The 23,876-nt window shown below is 41.6% G+C and overlaps 2 protein-coding genes across 2 annotated transcripts in view; one reads left to right on the forward strand and one right to left on the reverse strand.

The window, feature by feature from the left end:
• The window catches only part of LOC125892545 (raftlin-like), a 172,282-nt gene extending 152,448 nt beyond the window's left edge, over nt 1-19,834 (forward strand). Inside the window, exons 8-10 of the mRNA XM_049582531.1 lie at nt 3,484-3,587; nt 12,904-12,979; nt 13,746-19,834. Of these exons, the coding sequence (XP_049438488.1) occupies nt 3,484-3,587; nt 12,904-12,979; nt 13,746-14,396 (831 nt within the window). The 3' untranslated portion in view covers nt 14,397-19,834. The remainder of the gene's footprint in view (nt 1-3,483; nt 3,588-12,903; nt 12,980-13,745) is intronic.
• LOC125892546 (cysteine-rich venom protein) overlaps nt 1-23,876 on the reverse strand; it is a 201,552-nt gene that overhangs the window by 175,678 nt on the left and 1,998 nt on the right. The window lies entirely within an intron of this gene.

Here is a 23,876-nt window from a genome sequence, read left to right on the forward strand (position 1 = left end):
TGAGAACATTAACACTGTAAATGTACAATTATTATTGAAAAATATCTTTGAGAAGGTTGTGACTTCTGTGCTGTGGTTACCAGAGCATGAAGAAATTTGCGCTGAAGCAACATAACTTACAGTAGAAAACTTGTAAGAGCAGAAAACAAGGCAGGATCACCAACTAGTTCCACAATGAGAGCTCCTCTGATCTGTGATCCTTTCTACAAAGAGAGGAAACAAGAGGTGATTGTCCTCTTTGCTTTCATTTTTCTCTCTGAAGCCTTTATAGTTCACTAGATTTTCATGAGTCTGTGGTGTGGCTCCTTCAGGGACAAAAAGGACACTTTCCCAAGGCAGGCTGTTGGCGGTAGAGGCTGATGAAGGCGAGTGTACAGTACATCTGCATGAAAACCTCGCCTGGTGCAGCTTTAATTAGACAAGATTTTCACAGTTCACAGTGCAGTGAAGGCTAATGTAGCGTGTGTAGGTGTGATGTATTCTCAAGTCTCTGTTCTTGTACAGTTGATCAGTGCACTATGAATAGACTCTGTGAAGTTCTGTGTTCATGTTCACCGCCTTCCTGACTCATAGCGATACTCGTACCGCACTGCCGGGTGTAACGATCTGGAGTTTATATAAAAAAGGTAACGACCCAAATAATGACATGTTTATTTTACTCTTGCACTCAAAGAATTATTTGGTCTATTGTCAGGGTTACTTGTTTCAATAACATATAAAATTTCCATTGAATTGAGTCAAGTAATATTGACATAAACCAAAAAAGTACCTATAATGTAATTAAATCAAATTAAACTGAGATGAATAGAGTTTAACAAATTAAATTACTGTTTATAAATTCTATGTATTTCCAATACGTTGATGCAGGTTGCTCCCACCACTGTTTGTACGTATACCTACAAAATTAATACAACAGAATTTGTATATAACCCATGTTGTCATGAGCCGGTAATTTGTAAAGAGCTTGCGTGATGGTGAAGGTTGCATTTACGTGACTGACACGTTGACAAGAGTAAAGAGGGAAGTAGTATAAAGAGCAAAAGTCTTAAGTCTAACCCTAACACGCATGAATCCCAGTAAACCTTGAGTTATGTTGTGAAATAAATAACATTGTGCGATGTCATGTCGTCACATTACATTAGTAGGTTAGTACAGTAGTTCCCAACTGGTGGGCCGCGGTCCAAAAGGGGGTCATGGGTCCACTCTGAATGGACCGCAAGTGATTTGCAAACGTGTCAAGTTTGTATAAAACACACTTTATTTCTCAGTACAGTAAATTTCTAGCACAGAGCTTTTATTTTGAAGTGCTGTTTCCTGCTGTAGAGTGAGTGACTAATGGACAACTATTTGACAGACACAGAAAACTAGCTCAACGATGTGGCCAAACACAAGTATGACACTTAATATATTCAAGTGTGTGGACCTTGAAATGATGAGTAAGGAGACATCTGGAGCCCGTGGCTGGACCAATTGGGAACCACTGTGTTAGTACATAACCTCACATTATGTATGTAGCTTATCGACACCCAACCATGTTTCTTTCCTTAAAACTAACCTACATAACTTTAAACAAAGTATTTGACTTAATGTGAGGTGCCAACAAGCTCAGCTGATAGAGCAGGTGCCCTATGTACAAAGACTATGTCCTTGCCGCAGCGGCCGTGGGTTAGGTTCCAACCTGCAAACCCTTGCTGCATGTCACCCCCACACCCCTCTCTCTCCTCCAACACTGTAAATCTGTCCTGTCCAATAAAGGCAAAATGCCCAGAAAATAATCTTAAAAAAAAAAAAGTATGCAACTTAAGGTAAAGTACATAATGTGATGACACCTAACCACCTGCCTTGGTCAGGCAACCCTAGCAGTTGGGGGTCTGGTGCCTTGCTTAAGGGCACCATGATGGTGCCCAGGAGGGGAACTGGCATCTCTCCAGCTACCAGTCCACACTCCATATTTGGTCTGGACAGCGACTTGAACTGGTAGCCAACCCAGGCTCCCAACCCAGGTCCCAGGAGCTGGGTTGGGCTACACGTAAACCTAACCCTACATTAGGTGAAGTACGAAATGTGACTCTGCCCAACTGTGTTTCCTTTCCTAAACCTAATCTACGTATTTTTCTTTCCTAAACCTCATATATCTCAGCCGTCATTGGGCAAGGGCATGTTACACCCTGGACAGGTCACCAGACTATCACAGGACTGACACATAGAGACAGACAACCATTCACACTCACATTCACACCTACGGACATGTGCAAGTCTTTGGACTGTGGGAGGAAGCTGGAGTACCTGGAGAGAACCCACACTGACACTGGGAGAACACGCACACTCACAGAAGGGCTCCCCCACCCTGGGTTCGAACCAAGAACCCTCTTGCTGTGAGGCAACAATGCTAACCACTGCACCACAACAAATATTTTTCTAAACCTAACCTAACCGGTAGGAGCGCTAATTTGTAAGATACAAACCACTGGTTGAGGATACGATGGTATATGCAACATATTTGAAATACATCAACTTTACTAACAGTAATTACATAAACTTCAATCAATAAATTAGGTTAATTCTATGAGCTATAATTCTATAGTTATAGTTTGATTTAACTTCACAATCCTTTTGAAGAATATGGAGTCGTCCCTTGAGGTCACTTAATGATTAGCAGCTGTGTGTGTGTGTGTGTGTGTGTGTGTGTGTGTGTGTGTGTGTGCGTGTGTGAATGCATACGTTGTTGCTGATACAAGCGATCTGACTGACACGCGTTGCGGTTTTTCAGTTACGGCAGGTGCCTAACATGACAAGGGTGCCAAACCACACGTGCACTTCCTCTGAGAACGGAGTGTGTGTGTGTTTTGAAAGTACACTGAGTAATCTGTGTGTATTTCAGTTTGAATCACCAACAGGCTTCTTGTCCCCAAGTCAAAATACGCATGTAAATGTTTGTGTTTCGTCCGCTCTGGACTTAAATCTGTCATTGAGACAATGATGGTATTTTAATAGCACAAACAGCAGTAAAATGTTTACAAAGTGAGCAGTTTCACATGAGCAGTCTATTTGCTCAAGGACTTACTGCGCTGACAAATGCTTGTCATGAATAGAGATGGTTGCCATGTTGACTTATGGCAACCAGGGAGCTTCTGCTGCAGCTGATTTATGTCTCAGTTTTTATTCTTTTCTGTGTACATTGCTTTAGAAAACCACCTCTCACACAGCACACATTCATCATGTTAAAGCCATCGTATCAGAGAGGGTATTTTTTAACTGAGATCTGAAGTGATGCGAACAGCGCTTGATTGCATCCCATGCCTTGATGCCTCACAGCTGTAATCAGAGCAGTGAATGCGCTCTGATACATAACATGCATACATACTGTCCATTGTGCTGTGTAGGCTACGTGATGTGTAAGTGGAGAAAGAAAGGGATTATGTGCAGGTTTGGGGCTGTGTAAGTTGATTGCAGGTTGTCATGGACATGTTGTTTTCTCCACAGGGTCTGCAGGTGAAGGCAGATTATATTCCTCTGCTACAGTCCCTGGCCACGTATGGATGGAGGCTCACCTGTGTGCTGCCAACTCCTGTAATCAAGACGAACAGGTAATGACCCTCATCTGACTATTAAAGGGACATTAGGTAATCTGTGACCTCTTACGACCCCTGTTGGCAAGCAGAAGGAACTGCATCAACAGCAACTGCATGCTGTTGAGTTACTGCTTACCAAAGAGCTCAAAAAAAGTATGCACAACACACAGGTGATCTTTATTTAACTAATCATGTGACTTCTAAAAATAATGAGCTGCACCACTGATGATTAATGTGCCTCCTACAGTATGTCCCAGGTGGTGAACTTATGTACAAATGTACTTTGTATTATATGTTTGTAACTCATTTACTCTAGAATACAGTGAGAGATGCACTGTAAAATCTGACAAACTGATCTTAACTATTGCTTTGAAACAGTTAAGTAAATGTAACTATTAGTCTTAACTTATGTTTACGTTATATAATGTAGATATTAAGTTTACTTTACATAGGTTAGAGCTCTAATCAGGCCCAAAAAATCAGGCCAGACCCTTCATGAACCCGCAGTTTCTATCCAAGCCCAACCTGAGCCTGACCCACAGCAGCAGTTTTGGGCCTGCATTCAACTGAAAACCTGAATTTCTACTGTAAAAAATATATTACACTACATTTTACATATTATTTTAATATTAAAACATTTATTGCAAGCTAAGAGCTGACTTTTTTTGCACTACCTCTCCTTCTTCTCTTCTTTATTTCAATAGTCTGTTCTCTACTGCGCGACAGGTTCGGCAGAGTAGGCTGCACCCCTCTGTGCGTCTAGTGCGCATAGTGGTCCACAGCAATTCGGCACGCAGATGATCACCGCTGTTCACTGCATTATACGCACATCTCCCCTATCTCTCCCACTGCTGGGGAGGCAGAAGCAAACACTGTAGACCCCTATCTTTCTCTTTCTGTCATTTTCCGTCAGTCTCTTGCACATCTCTCCGCAAGTTCTCCGCTACATTGCTCCATATTCCCCCCTTTTTCTTTCTCTTTCTCTCCTGATTCAACACATTAAAACTACTGCCATTTACACACATGAACTGCCAGTTTTACCCAAAAAATAGATAAATAAAACACCAGTAAATCTGACCCGATTTAAACCCCGGGCAATAATGACAAATTACAGCCTGGCTTTAGTTGGGTTGAGCCCAGCTGAGCTTGGGCAGAGAATCAGAGCTTTAATAAAGATATAAAGTAAATACAAGATAAGATAAGATAAATGTACTTATCTTTTTGAAGGCAGTAGGTTTCCTGGATGTAAAGTACAAGTACCTCAAGGATTTACTTATCCACAGTGCAACACATTCTCACTCCCAGCTTGTCAAACACTGAAGCTTGGTTAGTGGACCTACACGTCAAAGTATGACATTCTACGTACCCCTCCAGTGTCAGATTTGGATGCTCAGTGACATCATTCATTCATTTGCCATAACTACTTATCCTGTTAGGGATCGCGGGGGGCTGGAGCCTATCCCAGCTGACATTGGGCGAGAGGCAGGGTTCACCCTGGACAGGTCGCCACACTATCACAGGGCTGACACATAGAGACAGGAAACCATTCACACTCACATTCACACCTACGGACAATTTAGAGTCACCAGTTAACCTGCATCACTTTGGACTGTGGGAGGAAGCCCACGCTGACACGGGGAGACCATCTCCGCACAGAGGGGCTCCCTTCTGTGCTCAGGGACAGCGTGTCAATTTATGATCGTTACATGCATTGTGTCCTTTCAAATTAAACTTCTGTTTTCAAAAGAAATGTACAATTTCTGCTTGGTAAATGCATTCAGTCTCTTTTCAAAATAAAGATACAATGAAGGTGGAAAAAAAATAAAAATAAGGTTAATTTCCATTAGGGGTGTAACGATACATCGATCCACATCGATTCATCGATTCACTGATTAATGATCCGATTATATCGATGCAAAATGAAAACATCGATCCATATCGTCATCTTAAAGATACACATTTATTTTGAAATTCACATAGCACGTCTGTGTCACCATTTCTGGGCAAGCGCGCCTCCGCTCAAACAACAAACAGAGCTCAGAAATAAATTGGTCAAATCATATTCTAGTTGTTTTTGTGAGTTGATGTAAATGATTGTGTTAGATGGGCACATGATATCGCATCATATCGATCGCAGGCTCCTGAATCGAATCAAATCAAAATCGTATCGTGACAGACTTTGTGATATCGGCAAACATCGTATCGCCATCCAAACAAATCGATATAATATCGTATCGTGATGAAGCTCGTGATTTACACCCCTAACTTCCATGGGTTTTGGCAAAAAAATATTAAGTTATATGGTTAGCTTTAGGCAACAAACTCACAGAATTAGGTCTAGAAAAAAACATCATGTGACATAAGTTACATATGTATGTCATGTGACATACATCACCAGTATGCTGCACATACTTGCACATGCTGCTGTTAAACTAACTCTGTTGACTTTTCGTTTCACGGGGGTAACAAACAGCGGTCTCCCAGGTGAAAGCTCCCACTATACACAGACCTTTTTTATCTTTATACGAGGGCAATTGCTCGGGGTGTCAAAAACTGCTCTGCTAAATGGTGTCTCAATGTTTCAGCATCTGACGGGCCACTTACCAAGTATTAGTATTTGACAAGTGTGAACTGAGAACAGGTTTGTAAGTATAGTGCTTGATAATTTATATTACAGCAGTGCTCCTAAATCATTTAAAAACACACTGGATTATCCAGTGGAGGATTAAGTGCACTGTCACCATGCTAGAAACAAGACGCTTTTTCTTAGCTCATAGAAAAAGTTGACAGTTGGGAGTTTTCACAACAGTGAAGTGGCTTTTTATACCTGAAGTAACAGCTCTGTGTCACTGCATTGTCTATATAGAATGTGCATTGTGGAGTTTGTTTATTGAAAGTTATGTGACTAAAAATGAGGTCACTACTGCCATCTTTTAGTTCTGTTGTGAAGAGGCAGCTCTGAAGTTCACACAAGAACTACAAAGTGTTTCTTATGAAATGTGAAGCTGAAAACTCGGCTTTGTGTGGAAAGCTATTGTACAACTTAAAATCCAAAGATATTATAAACTGGTAGCAGGCACCACTGACTGTATATGCCACAGTATCTCTGTGAAAACTGTACGAGTCACAACACGCACACCTTATCTTTTCAAGTTATTGTTCAAGGAAATATGACAGCTTTTAGAAAAAAGACTGACCTAAATCTGAGCCAATTTAGGCTGAGCTTCGAGCCAAGCAGCAGCAGCTGTGAACATTTAAAAGCAGCAGTTCTGACTGTTGGTGGAAAATCTCTTCCCTTAAATGTAACGGTTCCTCCACTAAGCCTGTGCTGACTCATCACTCATGGCTGCTGTATGAGTGTACATCCGCTTATGGTCAAAGGCCTCGCATGTTCTCCAGGCACCCTGAATGAGCTTCACTTCAAGACACAATTTGTTCTTGAACATGCTGATAATGTACCGTACCAGCCAAATACGTCACTCCACCATGGTTGAGTCCAGGGTTGGGTTTTTTTGTCCACCTACCACTGTGGGTAGTGGATGCCAAAAGCCACTCAGTAGATTACCATTGTTTTTCTGGCTTGTGAGTGAAGCAAATCTAGAAGCCACTTGCACATTTTACCAGCATTTCACCGGTGGCCGGTGCTAATTTCCAACCTTGGTCGAATCTCTTCAAACCAGTGATCAAAACCACTCATACTGAATAAAAAAACAGTATAGTCAAAGACCTTCACCATCTAACAGAGCTGTTTTAACTTTAAAATCAGACAAATCATTTTGAACACTAATATTGTAACTAAAGAAGTATTTCACTGCTGTAAAGATGGCATTTGAATAAAACTAGGATGTCTGTGCAGTAGACAGATGCAAAGACTACAGCTACAGAACCAGAGAAAAAAGAGAAAAGGGACACTTTAGCTTATGAGATAGAAAACCTACAACTACCACAATGCACTGCGCTGCACCAGACCAATAAACGCTCCTCCTGGTGAGTAATGTAATGCAAACACATCTGTTTGAATCAATGGCGACCAGCTGGTAAGAAATGATCTCATATTACAGTTAAACATCTTCACATTTGAGCTCAGTTTTTGGGAAACAGGAAACAGTATGGCACCCTCTTCCTGTTCACAAACTCTCGCTATTACAGCTAAACAAAGCACTAAAATATGTTTCTAAAAACCTTTTAAGGCAAGAAATAGAAAACACAGTATCATAATCTTGATATATATTCCATCAGCACTGCCTAGTTTTACCGTTTACCGGATTTCTGTCTGACTTTTAGAGAGCAAAAGAGAGGGGCAGGTCTGTCTCTTGATCTGCTTCTAAACTCTTTGTGTCCTTGATGGTAGCATGGGTGGCGGGCAATATGAAAATGCGTAAGTACAGCCCATAGTTCAAGCAACAGCCCGAGACCTGGAGAAACTCCACCAGTGGGGCGAGGAGGGATATCTAGGCACTGTTTTGATGGAGGGAAGTTCACCATAGTTCATTTACACATACTACCCACATTGATACAAAGCTGGTTGAAAATTGGCAAAGTACCCTTTCAAGCATTTTATTCACCAGTATGTAAATACTGTATATGTATATTTACTTGAAGCTTTGAGAATGGTATTGAAATCTGATTCAGTAAAGTATAGACGAGCTGTCAGAATAGTGGCATTGTCTCTCATGCTCGGAAGAAACAAAGTACCTAATTAATTTAGTAAACAAAGACATAGAGGTCACAAAGTAAAAGTAAAGAGAGCAAATTTCATGCAGTTAGCCCAAGAGAATGTTGTACTGCCAACACGTTAGCCTCAGACAGCTAATGGCTAGCTTGGTTAGAAATAGCCTAAACTAATCGTGGAAAAACTCAATTCTACGAAATCAACAATATGACATTATCCACAGATAATGCTCCAGCAAGGACATTTTGGGAGTAGATAAAACATTCATTCATTTGTCTTCTGTAACCTCTTATCCTATTCAGGGTCGCAGGGGGGGCTGGAGCCTGACATTGGGCAAGAGGCAGGGTACACCCTGGGCAATCGTACATAAAACATGCCTGTTAGTATTTGCTTGGTCACAGATTTGACAAAATGGTGGATGTAACAATGTCAGCTGAAGTGCAGCTGCTATAAAGCACTGCAAGGATGACCTTTTTCTTTGTGTAGGCCAACCTAGAAGTTAACATCACCCTAGTCTCGCTCACCAGACCTTTCTCAAGAAAAGAAAGGTCTGGCTGGGCCGACTCTCACTTTGAGATTGGAGAAAAAAACGCCCCAGCTGCTTGTATTTCTTTAAACCAATCACAATCGTTCTGGGCGGTGCCACAGCAACGGTGCGCTTGCAAAAATATTGCTGGGGGGGAAACAGGTTTTGGTGTAACACGCCCACAAAAATATCGCCTACAGGACGCGAACCATGGCAGAAAAATGGCTACATCCCCGCAAGATCAAACACCGCAAAAGTTAGTAAAGGACATGTTGAAAACTGCTACACAACCGGGGTTGGTAGGGTGGGACTTCAGCAGGTGGCTCGTTCCGCCCAATGAGAGGCTGATCTATGCAGTGAACTTCCGCCCACTCAGACTAACATCACCCTGGCTCCAGGCCACCAGGAATGCTGCTCAGTCTTGCTACCAATTTTATCCCAGTGGGCAATCACAGTATTCCGACAAAAATGCTCTGGGGCCCAAAAAGCATTTTCCCCTATAACCACAATTATATATATATATATATATAGTAGGGGGTCCCTGCTCCATCTCTCTGTCAGCTTAGGGGTTCTGTGTGATGGGACACAACATCCACAGTCCTTGATCTGTGCAAAAATGACTTGAGTGCAGCTGGATCAGTCATTTCAGTGCAAAATTCCCACTTCCTGCCTCTCTGCAGGACATTGTCTGGAAAAGTAAAGAAGGAATTTCATACTTAAAAGACCGTAACTTTGGAGAATCCCTGCCTAATTTGGCGGCTTCACGTACATTTTTGCACAAAAGGACGGTGGATTTGTCCCCAATCACCTACAATGAAATCGCTTTAGCAAGGAATTTCTTTGCCGCCTGTTTGGACAAGAGAAATGATTACAGGGACCAGTAGCTATTTGAATGTATATACAGGCATATACGCATTGTTTTAAGACAGACTTGAAAAATGTGAAGCTATTCTTTAATATAACATCATGTCAAACTGATGAAGTGCACACCCAGTATATCCATCAGTGCACTGACCGATTGTTTGCTCTGCCCCCACCTCAGCTGGTCATGTTTACTGCTCTTTCACAGCATAGCTGATTAATTACCTCTCTATTTTCATCCTTTGTTTTTTTCCCTACCTTCCCTCCCTCTCTCCTCTCCCTCAAAATGCCACAACACAACAGCACAACATGGCTAATTAATCAGAGTCGGCCTAGATACAGTACAAGACGGAGCTCATTTCTCTCCCTGCCTTGAAAACATTTTGCGCGCCGAAGTAATGGTTGATGATCTATTTCAGATTAGCAATACTCATTACACTTGTTTTTGTGCTGTTGACTCCTTCATTTTTAAATAGCAAATTTGCAAATGCACCCTTTTTTGTAGTCTGAGGGGTTTGCAGACTGCACTTCATCTGGAGGGGTCGGATAAGTGTCAGTGATCTCAGCCGCGTCTGAAATTAATGCTAACTGGTGCTCAGCAGCTTCTCCACACAACATTAATTCATGTAGTTGTCTCAGAGCATACATTCCTGCTCGGCGCATTCAATTAATGTAGATGGTAATTACATTTTAGAGCCATTAACTACAGTAAATGTGAATTTCTCTACATCAACTATGGAACAAGTGAACAAACAACAAGGAAACACAAAGGTTCAGATGAATTAGTTAATTATTGCAGGTATCTAAACTTGATGGGGACTAAATAGTGATCAAGATATACACTATAGAGATTTGCATTTTTGAGCGCCACATTTGATTTCCAGGGTTTTGCGTTTTATTTCCAACGGCAGTTTGCAGCAGTGGTGTACAGTAGGCTTTTTCCCTAAAGATGAAGCCTCCAACAGGTACATTCACCCACAAATAGACACAGGTCATTGCTGTTCTATGTGGCTTCAAGTTATAATAGTGCAGCTGACACTGACAGCCCAGAGTAGGTTCAGTAAAGGCCTGTAATTTTCTAAGCCATCCACTCCTCTCAGGCTTAATGGGCTGGGGCTTTTGCTGGGAACTCCGGTTAGTTTTCAGCTTTGATTCGCCAGGAAGCTGTCCAGCATTCTTGACAGCCTTGAAAATAGCTTATGGATAAATGGTGGAAGGAAGAAGGTAATGGAAAAAAGAAGTTGTGGTGGGCTTTGGATGGTTTAGATAGTAAGCCTTCTGCTGGAGGAGCCTCAAGTTCATTTGATGTTGAGAAAGGCAAGATTTGTAGCAGGCTTTTAGGGTTGTGCAGCGATCATAAACCTGCCATCTTTCCTCATGTGCAAGGTTGAGCTGGCAGCTTAACTTTAGACAGCACCTAACCTATGTGTGTGCGTGTGTGCATGTGTGTGCATGTGATATTGGACTTGTGTCAGATAGCAATACAGAACAACATATCTCCTTTTAAGCCATGTCCAATAACAGCAAAAGATAAATAGAAGGAATAAAGCAGAAACAAACAATAAAACTGTCAAAAATGTGGCTGCCACTAGAGATAAAAGCGGAGAGGTAAAACTGAGCGGGCAGCTAGTTGGAAAGAAAACACTGGACTATAAAAAGGGCTGTGAATGACGAAGACGAGCAGGCGAAAGAGTGAGAGCGAGCGTGAGAGACAGGAAGCCCACTCAGAAATGAATCTGCATTTCCTGCCACGATTAATCTGTCAGCGCGAGTACTTGTGCAGATTATCCTTCTCAGAACACAGGACTGTGACATGTGCATGGGATGGAGGATTATTTCTGGGGAATTGAGGAAGAGAATAAAAATACATGCTCTGAGAAGTTAAAGATGTTCACAAGTTGCACACGGAAATCAAAATCTACCTCCCTGCATGTGAAGTATCTGTTTCCTTGCAAGACTCAAACATAAGGGAGGAAATGACACTGACAAATGTCAGCAGTGAAGAGGATGGGCCACAAATGTGAGGCCATATCTTTAAACTGTCAGATAAGAGTGTGAAGCATGAGCGGTGGCCAGCTCTCATTTGACTATCATGATGGAAGGTCAGAGAGAGTGTGGATCAATCTGTGTATCCCAGCTCAAATGAATCATACATATTTATCTTGGAGTTCTGCAGCAATTTTTCAAGCAAGGACTTTAATAAATTATGGAGAATCTGTCACTGTTTGTAACATTGTTTCTAAATGTTTAAATGTAGAAAAGGAAGTGGGAAAAGCTTATTTCCATTTCTTCTTCTCATTTTATGTTGAATCATTTCTTAAAAGGTCCAGTGTGTAGGATTTAAGGGGATATATAGGCAGAAATGAGATATACTAAGTATGTTTTCTATAGTGTATAATAACCTGAAAATAAGAATTGTTGTGTTTTTGTTACCTTAGAATGAGCCGTTTATATCTCTCCACATTCACGCCATGTTTCTACAGGAACCACGGACAACCCAAACACTGGCTCTAGACATAGCGGTTTGTGTTTTTGCGGCAGCCACTGTAGTCAGAAACCCATCTGTGACAAGCACCGAATTGATGACACCAACTCCTGTGTGCGCACAGTGAGAGAAGAGAGGGCAAGACGCTGTGCTGCTAATTGAGGAGCCGCTGAATGAGTTCCCTCTGAGCGGTAACTCACTAAAAGAGTCTGAGAAGTCCGGGGCCGTTTCAGTTTATTCCACACTACTGAAGCTGCTCCTCTTTTTTAAACCACCGTGGAGTTCACTTTCAGCCATGCTTGTTGTTGCCGTGGGCAACAGTATGAGGTCAATATGTCAACAAACCAAAATATTTCAAGTGTCACAATATGAATTCTTCATGATATGAAAAATTATACCGGTATTATCATAAACGAGATGATATGGCACACCCTTACAGCACACATTAGCATGTGTAGGGCCACCTGTATTTGTATGAATCTGCTTTATTCTATAAATTTACAGGTTGTAATCACCTGAACCATTTGTTTTGGAGAGGAAGAGACCTCTGCGGATAATTCAGCTCCCAGTCTAAACCTTCTGAACAATGAAAACTGAGGGAATTCTAACCAGGAAAAGTCTAATCTGGCTGCAATCTGCAATCCTGTAAATCGTCTCTAAATCCTGCTATATCTTACACACTGAACCTTTAAATAAAGAGTGCCAGAAAGTAAAGGTGTTTGATATAAGAAATAGAATATCTTGTTGAACTGACAACATTCTCTCTCTCTCTGTCCTCATCTTTCAGTGATGGAAGTCTGTCCACCAAACAGATTGTTTTCCTGCAGAGACCCATCTTGGGCCGAAAGAGGAGGGAATCCAAGGTACGCGACCTCGCATTCCTCTCTGTATTTCTTGGCTAATGTGAATGTGGGGTCTCCCACCGGTCGTTCCATCACCTGCTCAACATATATCCAAGGCCAACATCACCTTTTGCCACCTCCAATTCCACAGCTGTTTTTGTTTTTAGTAGCCAAACACACACAGTCCCAGACAAATGCGAACCGACTCCTCTCTCTTTGATATATCAGGAATTCTTCAGCAACAGACAAATGTGTTGTTTGCAGGGTTGGTAATGCTTTCTTAGCGACCCTGAATACTGGCGATAACCTCTAAAGCTAACCTTTGTCCGCAGTGGAATGAATCCATGTTGACGCTTTCTGTGACCCGAATTCAAACTGCCATCACAACAACAAATTTAATAGGCCTTAAGACTCTGGGAATTGCTAGCGTTAACAAGATTTTCTTGGCCATTTCTTGCAGTCTATCTCAGTTCCCTATATCCCTGCAGTGTGTTGAACCCTGCAGAAGTTGTTCAAGTAATTGAGGACATATTGCATTAAATTTTTGCCTGTTTGTTTGGTCAGACTGCAGGCCTGGAGGCCACTAATAACTCCCCTCAAAATGGCTTCAATTTCCTTCTCAGCATCAATGAGACTCATTTAAATTAGCTAGTTATCCCAGTGCAATATTAGATCCACTGTGATCCATTCTTAATTAAGTCTGTGCGCACTGCTATGTGCCCAAAGCATATTTGAAGAGTTACAATGCATTCTACTAACATGCTCATGCAAACGTCCTATGTTTCAGAAATTGATCTTCAAGCCCCGAAGCAAGTCCAACAAGAACTGCATCAAAGACACCACCAAGAACAAGAAGAAGAAAAAAACAAAAACTGAGAAAGAGGCAGAGGATCCCAAGATTCTTGATGAAAGAGAAAAGGTGGAGAAAGAGGAAGGCAAGAGTAGGGATGAAAGGGTGAACGCAACAGGTGTGGAGGCTGCGAGAGAAAGTGAGACATCTAAAGAAAGGGAGGTGAGGTGTGAGGAAGATGGGATTGAAATCAGCATTGAGACTGTTGAAAAGAACCATGGAGGAGCGGAGACAGAAGACAAAGGAGCAGAAAATGGCACAGAGGAAGAAGACAAAGAAAAGATAGCACTGGATGGAGAGGGATCAAAACAGAATGGAGAGCCTCTGGAAAACGGAGAGGTCCAGGAAGTGACGGAAATTGTTGCGACTGTCGAAACACAGAGCAAGACCAAAGAAAAGGAGGATGTGGAAGTGGAAGCTGTGATCGAAAACGGGGTGGAGACAGATGAGGAGAAAGAAGAGGGCGACAAGACCTCAATCAAATGCAAGACAGAGGAACCAGCCGGCGGAGAGGTCAACACCAAGGAGATCGTGGCAGATTCACAGGCTGCACCGACTAATCAAAACCCAGAGGAGACTCAAGAGTAGCCTCAAGTAGTCCAAGTCAAGGTTTTTCCCCACCCTACCTCTCAAATTCCCCATCTTAAGAACTGGTCCACAGTGTTGTCCCTGATCCAAATTAAAGGGGCTTCGATCCCCATCGCTGCAGCATTCTCCAAACCTACCATCTTTCATAGACTATTCCCCTACAACCTGCCACAGTGTAGCTACAGAGCGATTTCATGTAACTGCAGACATCAGCCCTACTGTATAACCACACATACTGAATGTATATATCCCAAACAGGTGGTGTTGGTGCAGGATAGTTAATGTGGAGACACTGGAATCACTGGATGAGGATCGACAGGGGTTAAATGATGCCATGATCAGATTGGGCGCGCTTTTCTTTTGTTTGAGAAGGATGAGAAACAGGTTAAAAAGGTCTGGTCACACCTGCAATTGAAACAACTAAATTAATTTCCTTTTCATAGATTTGCCACGATTACTGAGTTCAAATAAACTGCGTGAACTAACTGTTCTGTTAGCGATTGAGATGACTAGTTTGCTAACTGACAGTTACAATTTAATTACTAAATAAAATGTACAAACTTGAAAATAAAATGTGAGAAAGAACTCAACAAAATTTTTTAAGAAGCTACGAAAGCTACTGAGACTGACTAAGGGCCCACAGACATGCTGCATTTTCCGCACCATCAAATTGATTATTGTCAATAAAGACACCTGGACAGCATGTTTAAAAGCAAGAGCGACGCCGTCACTGCTGCTCCAAAGCACCTATTTTTCAGAGTGCATCGCCTGTACCCTGAGATAAACAAAGCTGAACATTTGAAAGCAGCAACATGTCATGTGACAAGGACAACCAATCACAGCCAGCTGATATCTCTCCTTTTTTATGTATTTTTGTCATTTTGTGATAAATACGGAGGAGAAGTTGACCATTGTAGTGCAGGGCTACGCAGAGCTTTACAATCTGTCTCATGGACAATATTTTCAGCTGAATACACACTTAAAAAAAATTGCTTGGAAAAAGATCAGCTCGGAACTTGGGATTTGGTTGTGGCTCAGGCGCAACCTGCCTCAGCATCCTCTGAAGTTGGCATAGAGCAGGTACAAGAACAGCACCCAGCGCCTGACCTCGCCTTCATGGTAAAAGACGCAGCATGTGTCCCGGCCCTTAGCATTTGTAGTAGGGATGCACCAATTTTTCGGCCGCACAAAAAAAATGTATTGTTTCCCTAATAATCCTACATTGTAAACGAAGTCCATGCTAACATCGACAGGAGGCGAGCTAGCTAACGTAAGTAGCCGGTGGCTGGAACTAACTGCTAACGGAGGTCGCAATGAGTAACATTATGATGCGTTCATGCGCTGCTAAGTGAAAATGAGAATTAGGTGAGGGTAAATTATAATAACATTTCTCGTGATGTGTTCAAATGTAGCTCTTTGGCAAGACATATAACTACAGTTGTTTAAAAGGAGAAATTTGTTGATGTTTCCACCGTAATATAAAACAGACATTAGAGAAAGGATTATGATATTCTATATCCGGTAGCCTTCTTTGTTTCCCTGGCACAAAAGTGGGAATGAATAACAACAAAAAAATATTGCTATCTGCTACCGCCCAAATTGTTACTTTAAACACCTAAACCTACCCCTGCAAATAGTCCCCACGCCACCAAGCCTCTTTGACAACAAATTTTGCAAAGTTAAAGGGATAAATTAGACCGTGCCATTTTCTGGTGTGACCACGCCTTTAAGAGAGCAAGGAGTGTTGTGTAATTCTCATGCAATGTAATGTAAGGGTTAATTAGACAAACTGAAAGAACTGCAGTGATCATGGATCAAAGAAAGTTCCCTTCTTGCTTTTGAAAAATAGTTTGAGAAACATAAGTCCTTATAGATGTACCCAGATATAGCGCCTGTTACAAGAGGTACTTGTACTGAGCAGCTCTTTTCAGTTTGTGAAGCCGAGGAAAAGACAAGTCAGCTCCAAAATCCAAGAGGCAGAATCTTGACAGGTCACAGTCCTCATCCACACGACTGACAATGTAAGGGCAGGCACGCTCAGAGAAGCATCTTTATGTGAACGCAGGCTGCATCACCATTACCCGTTCCTTCGTCTTGTGCATCATAGTAAGTTGGGATGTGGAGGGAACTTAGAGGAGAACGCTGGTAGAGGTGATGGGAAAGGCGTTTGTTGCGACAGGCAATCCAAAGTAAGGTGAAGAGATAATTGTTTACGCGGAGCTCTAAGCCGTCAAGTGCTTCAAAGAGAGCCGATAATCACTCTTTGGTGTGGTGTGCTAAGCTCACCTTGCATACAGAATGTTCCATATTCAAAGCCAAGTCAGATAAGGATGTGAAATTCAGCTGAATGTTTGCAGCTCGGGGGGCAGGAGTCATATTTAGATGCACCTACTTTGCTTTCACGTACAGGGGTGAGGATTTATTTCTGCACAAAGTTGCATTTTTAATTACATTTCCAGTCAATGGCCGCAAACAAAAGCTCTCATCAGTGTGGAGACAAGGTTAAGCTGCGCGGTCAGGACCGAGCCTTGTTGTTTACAGAGACCAAAACTGGAGATTGAGAGAAATTGAGACATAGAAAGGCGTTGAGAGCGAAGGAGAGACCATGGAGCATGAGAGAGTCAAATAAAAGAAATGAATAGGCTCATTTAAAGTAACGGCGGTTTGCGTTCCACATTCCCCGTTGAGATTTCCTTCATTATTTTACCTCCAGCTCTTTAAGCACCTCTTTCCAGACATCATTTCTGACAATAACCGAGTCATAATGTGCTGTTTCACGGCATCGTGTAGCTTTCCATTTTAAAAAGGGGGGATGGGGGAGGTGAACGGGAGGGAGGAAGGTGGCGACGTTCACGGTGCAGAGCTCTCATTAGCTCACTAATGGGTTTTGTCAGTGGGGTATCTGTCAGGAAACATGCATTTATAATGGGGGTCACTTATTGGGGGATGTATTGACAGCGGAACACCTCAACATGTCAAGCAAATAGCCTTCAGATTTACCGGTGATGTCATGGGGAATCATTTTTGCACTGAGGAGGAAGAGTTTGTGTTAAAAATTTTGCAAATAAATTACACACACGTCATTATGAAATATGTCAGAAAACCTATTTATTAAAATGTTCGGCTAATCAAGAACGTAAACTACCTGCTGTCCTGCTCCACACAGACTGTCATTTGTCATAATTTGGATCTTTTGTTTTATGAGAAAAGATGATGATACTTTGGTCAAGACAAACGTCTCCTTTTTGGAGATGAAACTCTTCAATTACACACAAGTAAGATCGATTATGCTGAATAAGTGCTCTCCTTAATTAATCCACCCGCCGCTGAGATTCTTTTCAATGTAAAATGGCAAGTGTTTTTGTGTAGAGTAGAATATAAAAACTGTGACCAGCTTAGCCTTATTACTATACTGTAAATGGCCCACGATCTGCTTTTAGAAATGTCCTTTAGAGGCACAATGGTGATTTAAGTGTTATATGTTTGTTATAGTCAAACAGGAAAGATTTGCTACAGTCAGTGTTGGTATTTTGAAGCTGTTGTTCCCCCATTTTATTACTGGAAGTCAGAGTGAGGGGATAAAAGTGTTTGTCTATATGAAGGTAATATGTTCTGGAGTTATTTTTAAGACAATTTTTTTTATTATTATTATTATTGTGAATGTTCTGTTTTGGAGTCAAGAGGTTTTACTGTGGGCTTTGTGTTGCCTCTGCTGTTCTGCTAAAGCTTGCTAAAATGTATTTCTGACTGACGCTTTGAGCTACCTCCCGAGGGCTGTTGTTGGTTTTAAACCGAGGGGGTCGCCGCGTGCGTGACCCCCAGGAACATATGCTCCTTGTCCTCTCGCCCTCCACTATGATGGAGTCCAGACCCGTGAGCGTGATCGCTAATGGCAGACAAGGTCAAGGGTCATATTTGAGCCAGAATGGATTTTCCACAGCTGTACACAGGAGTTTGCACGAGCACATGACAAAATAACCACTCTGATAATATTGAATTATGAAGTCATATCATAATATTCTCTGTGGTGTTTTCTTTTCTTTTTTTGTTTAAACTTCATTCTCTCGGCTGCTTTTAGCTTTCGGCTGTTTGAGCTTTAATAAGCACTTATTGTATTCAAGAAATATTTCATGCTCCCTCTTGCATCAGAGCTGCTGGGGAGCGGAGGAGACTCAGCTGTCACTTTCACACGTTTGTCAGAATGTGACAAATATGAATTATGAAAGGCAATACCAAAAGACGCCTTTTGATAGCTGACGAGATCATTATGAATATTTGAGAAATATCCCCACTGAATCTCGGTCAACTTATTTTGTCAGATTTAATCAATTTCTTCATTTTCCCCAGCGTCGAGATAAACATTTTAACTGTCATCTATCTGTATTATGAATATGAATTTGTTTCAGTATTCCCACCTTTCTCCCTTTTTTTTGTTTTTTAATCTGAAACTGTGACATTTATTCCCCTTTGGCGTCCTGTGGAAACAGACTCATCATACTCCACTTTATTGAAAAGAGCAGAGTTTGGAAAATCAGTTAAGCTGCGAGGTGATCTTATGTGACACGACTGTGTTTTTTAGACTCACTACATTCCGGTCGGACATCCACGGGCGAGGATGATCGTAACCTTGACAAAAGTTACAACCAGCCCTGTATCCGCCCATCCTACCTGAGGCCGCGGCCTTCGGGGCCCGTCTCTCCCTGATAAGGGCTGATTGGTGGCAGTGCAGTCTCACCTCTGACATGCATACACCCCAGGGACTGTGGGTAATTGAGATTTTTTTTAATCTGGTGAGACGAGAAAGAAAAAAAAAACAGACAGGGAGAGAAAAGCGAGGCAAGATCTCACACTCCATCAGTTAAATGATGCTGAACCATGTTAACTTAGCCGTCCGTGAAAAGAAGGAGACCTTTGACTAATGTTAGACTTAAATATACATTTGAAGCTCTCTGCTTATTTGTGTTAAAAAAAAAAGAGGTAATAAACAGTTTCCTGTCTTCTATCAGCATAATTGTCTCTGAGCCTCAGTAGTGGCGCTGGTGCAATCGTTCTTGGTAACGCTGTAAAGAAAAATAAAACGCAATGGTTCATTTCCTGTGTGCTACTATGATGTGAAATGGGCAGAGTAGAAATGACAGAACATGATACAATAGGATGCCGTCATTTTTTTTTAACCTGTGTTGTCACTTTAGCTTGCTCACAGCCTCTGGAAAATGTATTCTTAGTTTTTTTTTGTCTCTGATGTTTTTTTATCACCTTGGCTGCCATCTTGAATGTTGAGTATCTTTGATCATGTGCTGTTGTCACTTGCATAGCAGTGTTTGCTATCAAGGAAGAAGAAGTATTCTTTATCTTTGCTATCCTGAGTATGTCCACATTCCTATTGTTCATGACATCTGTACAATTTGTATATTATAAAATGATTTATATTTAATGTGTACACGCGTCTTTGCTTCTTTTGTGTCAAAGGGAATACGACTTCTGTTTGCTGAGGCAGCTGCTATTAAAAGAAACATAGATGCTCAAGCGCAAAGCTTTTTTATAGTTTAGCTCCAGATGAACTCATTAATGTTGTTATTTTCTTCCAGTGTGAGGAGAAAAATGTACACAGATGCATACCTGCCACAATCGGGTGAAGTCAAAGTCATTTTAAGAGATACCTCACCCCATATCTAAAAATGCATATTTTTCCTCTATAATTATCAGTGTAAATTGTTTTGGTGTGAGTTGCTAAATGTTGGAGAAATCCGCCATAGAGATGTCTTCCTTCTCTCTAATATAATGGAAGTAGATGGCACTCAGCTTGTGGTAATCAAAGCACCAAATACTCATACACATGAACATAAAAATAAAACACTACCTCCTACATCTACACATATAGGACAATTAATATCACCTTTTAAGTTGATATGCCAAACATTTTTAGCCAACAGTTCCTTATTTACACAACCAGTAGATACCGAGCAGCATTACCATTGTTTCTCATTCATTTTTCAGGCCACCTGATGAGTGTTAGTCCAATATTCACTCTTGTATTAGTGCTATTTTTGGTCTCCACTAAATCTTAAGGGGAACATTTGGCTCTTCAGCTGTGAAATGCTCCATTTTCTTCACCAGCTAGTCACTAATTTTGTCTGTCTACTGTTTGTTGCTGAGCAGGTTGTGCACAGTGGGTTTATAGAGTGTTGGCCATGAAAAACCAAAACAATGAGTTCAAAGACACTAAAATGCATCATAGAGCTGAGGGAACTGCAGTCCACACTATGAGCAACACCTTTAACGCACAAGTTTTCCTACAGTTGTCATGTCAGCTTTGAAGAGACAGTCCACCCCAAAATCAAAAATACATTTTTTCTCTTACCTGTAGTGCTGTTTATCAATCTAGATTGCTTTGGTTTGAGTTGCCGAGTGTTGCAGATATTGGCTGTAGAGATGTCCGCCTTCTCTAGAATATAATGGAACTAGATGGCACTCAGCTTGTGGTGCTCAAAGCGCCAAAAAAAAAAAAATACATCTGAAAAACTCAAAACCAAGTCTCTTTACAGAAATCATGACCTGGTTACTCCAGATCTTCTTGTGAGCAGTTTCATGGAGGAACTATTTTCTTTCGACACCCACCACTGCGCAGAAGGAAGAGTGCATCTACTGCTAGCTCACCTAGCACCACAGAGCTAGCTAATAGGCCCGTTTCCACTGAAGAAGTTCCTGGTACTATTTGGGGGCAGGAACTACTACAGGAACGTCCTCTCGCCCAGCCCTCTCAACCGCCGTGTCTCCACTGAGAGAGCGGAGTAGGAGGAAGGTTCCTGTAAAGTTACCGGGCTCTAGATGTGACGTAATCGTTGCGCGACCATTTTGACCACGGCGACGTAGGGGTGCAGGGACGTAGTTAGCTGTTAGCCGTTAGCGGTGTCTGTATTAACTCAATAAACGGTCTGTGAAAAAAAAAAAATTCCAGTGGATGTCTTAGTTACAACATGATTGAGCTAACTGGAGTAGTTTCATGTCATATCCGACAATGGGAAGCTTTTAACAGATGACGTCCTGATGTTAGCTTTGCTGCTGCTGTTAGCTGTCCCTGTCAGCTGATGCTTTCTAGACATTGTAATTTCCCAAAACTGAATAAATACCACACATAGCAGCACAAAACTGCTTTGATAGCTCAATCATGTTGTAACTAAGATATCCGCTGGAAAAATTATTTTTTTCACAAACCATATATTGAGTTACAGACACCGCTAACAGCTAGCAGCTAACAGCTAACGGTTAGCCCAGCTAATCTACGATAACCATAGTAATAACAAAACGTCCGGAACTCTGTTCTTCGGGGGTGGTTCCTGTGGTGGAGACACGCACCAACAGCCCCGGCCCCGTTAAATTACCCTGAAGTTCCTGCAGTGGAAACGGGCCTAATGCTACAGCTTAGCCAAGGAGGACACCATTAATGTTTACACCTCATGCCATCGTAAGTACAAGCCTCTTGTCCATGAGTAGATGCACACTTCCTTCTGAGTAGGTGGAGTTCTGTAGAAGGACAATAGTTCCTACATGAAACTGCCCACAACAAGATCTGTGGATTATTTTGAGTAATAATGAGTTTTTCAAATATATATTTTTTGCCGCTTTGAACACCACAAACCAAGTGCAGTCTAGTTCCATTATATTGGAGAGAAGGTAGACATCTCGACGGCCGATATCTCCAACACTCTGCAACTAAAACCAAAACAATCTAGATAAATAGATAGCACTACATGTAAAAGGAAAAATATGTATTTTTTATTTGGGGGTAAACTGTCCCTTTAAGATGAGTCTGAGACAAATCAAAGTATGAGACTGAGTCAATATCAAGTCCCATAAAACAAAACATGGCCCATTCAATAATCTGAATACTGTTGTCTTATTATCGTTCATAATCAACTGTGATGTTACCTTAATCACGAAAAGGTATACATTCTACAAGATAACTCTGTAAGTATGACATCTTTCCACATCTTTCTACACCTCTAAAATGAGGATGCTTGGATGCTACATAGCAAAGTCACACTGTAGGAAACAAGAAATACCTGCACTTGTATGCTGCACATTCAAAAATTTCACATTCATTTTGAATCTCTATACAGAACTGACCACAAAGCTGCCTCTCCAGCCTATCAGGTACTCACAAGATACAGACTGAGATTAAAAAGAAATACACTTCAAGAAAGAGCTGATTCGACTTGTAGAGCTTTGCCTGCAACCTTGAGAATGGACAGAAGGAGGTCAGGTCAGTGCTCAAGCTATCTCTGGTTCATTAACCAACAAATATATGTTCTTACAAATGTTCTGTTCCAGCTGTGCACAAGGACAGTCCGTGATGTCCTTGGAGTAATATAACTGAAAGATGAAATGACAACTTCAGCCCACTAAGCACAGTGAAAATACAGAATGAGAAAACCTTTTTTTTTTTATAAATCCTCTCCATCTGGTTATTACCTTCATTACTGTGGAGACCTTAGAATAGATCAACTTTATAGTTATTACACTCAAAAGCTGCAACAATACCATTCATCTCGCCCTTACATCAAAACAATGCCATTCAGCCCCAAAACTGTCTTTCATGCATCAATATTTCACATAAAAACCAAGGCCGGCAGCCATGATAATAACCCTACAGTGTTTTATGAACAGAAGTATATTTACAGTTGAGTCAACACAGCCGGTGTGATCTATAAGTCATGAGCTCGGAGCCCAGGGGAGCTTAAGGTCATTAAGAGGAGGGCTTGCCTGCAACCAAAACCAACACCACATCCATTCTGTTCACTACAGGAGGCGTTAATTGCTCTTGAGGCAGATTGGGGACCGCTGGTGAGCCACTAAGCTGGTCAGAAACACACAGAGCCCGTGGTTTGGACATTAGACTTATGACCCGGGGCGTTACATCCTTGTGGTTCCACTCCAGGACCCAGAGGTAATGCTGCACAACAACTCGCTGAGGTTTCTGCGTCTCTTGAATAATTAAGTTCCTTCTGAGAGTTGAAGAAATGTTGTTTTCATGATTGTGGTGCAGGATGCCATAACAGCATTCAGACCAGGTTTGATTTTGATTCAATGCAGGTTTTAGGCCTTCATGCCCAGAGGGCCTTTGTGGTTCACTAAGAGGTGGAGCTGCATGGCTGGACCAGGTGGTCAACACTGAATTGATTGATTCAGAATTCATTGCACCCATAAAATCAATCTAAGATGTTTGTCATAAAAGTCATTGTTTCTGGTGAGATGTGGGTTTAAGTTCCTCTTGAAGCAGCACTGCCATCTAGTGGCTGTCCGAGGCCCAGTGTGCCATAAAACACACCTCAATGTACAAAGGACTGTTGCTAAAGCTGAAATGATGAGCGAGTTGGTCGAGTATTTGATCAACAGAAAATTAATCCTCAATTATTGTTATTCCTAATGCCTAATCTCATTTGTTGGTTCCAGCTTCTCCAAAGAGACAATTTGCAACTT

The sequence above is a fragment of the Epinephelus fuscoguttatus genome, linkage group LG8 (assembly GCF_011397635.1).
Source record: "Epinephelus fuscoguttatus linkage group LG8, E.fuscoguttatus.final_Chr_v1".
Classification (NCBI taxonomy): Eukaryota; Metazoa; Chordata; class Actinopteri; order Perciformes; family Serranidae; genus Epinephelus; species Epinephelus fuscoguttatus.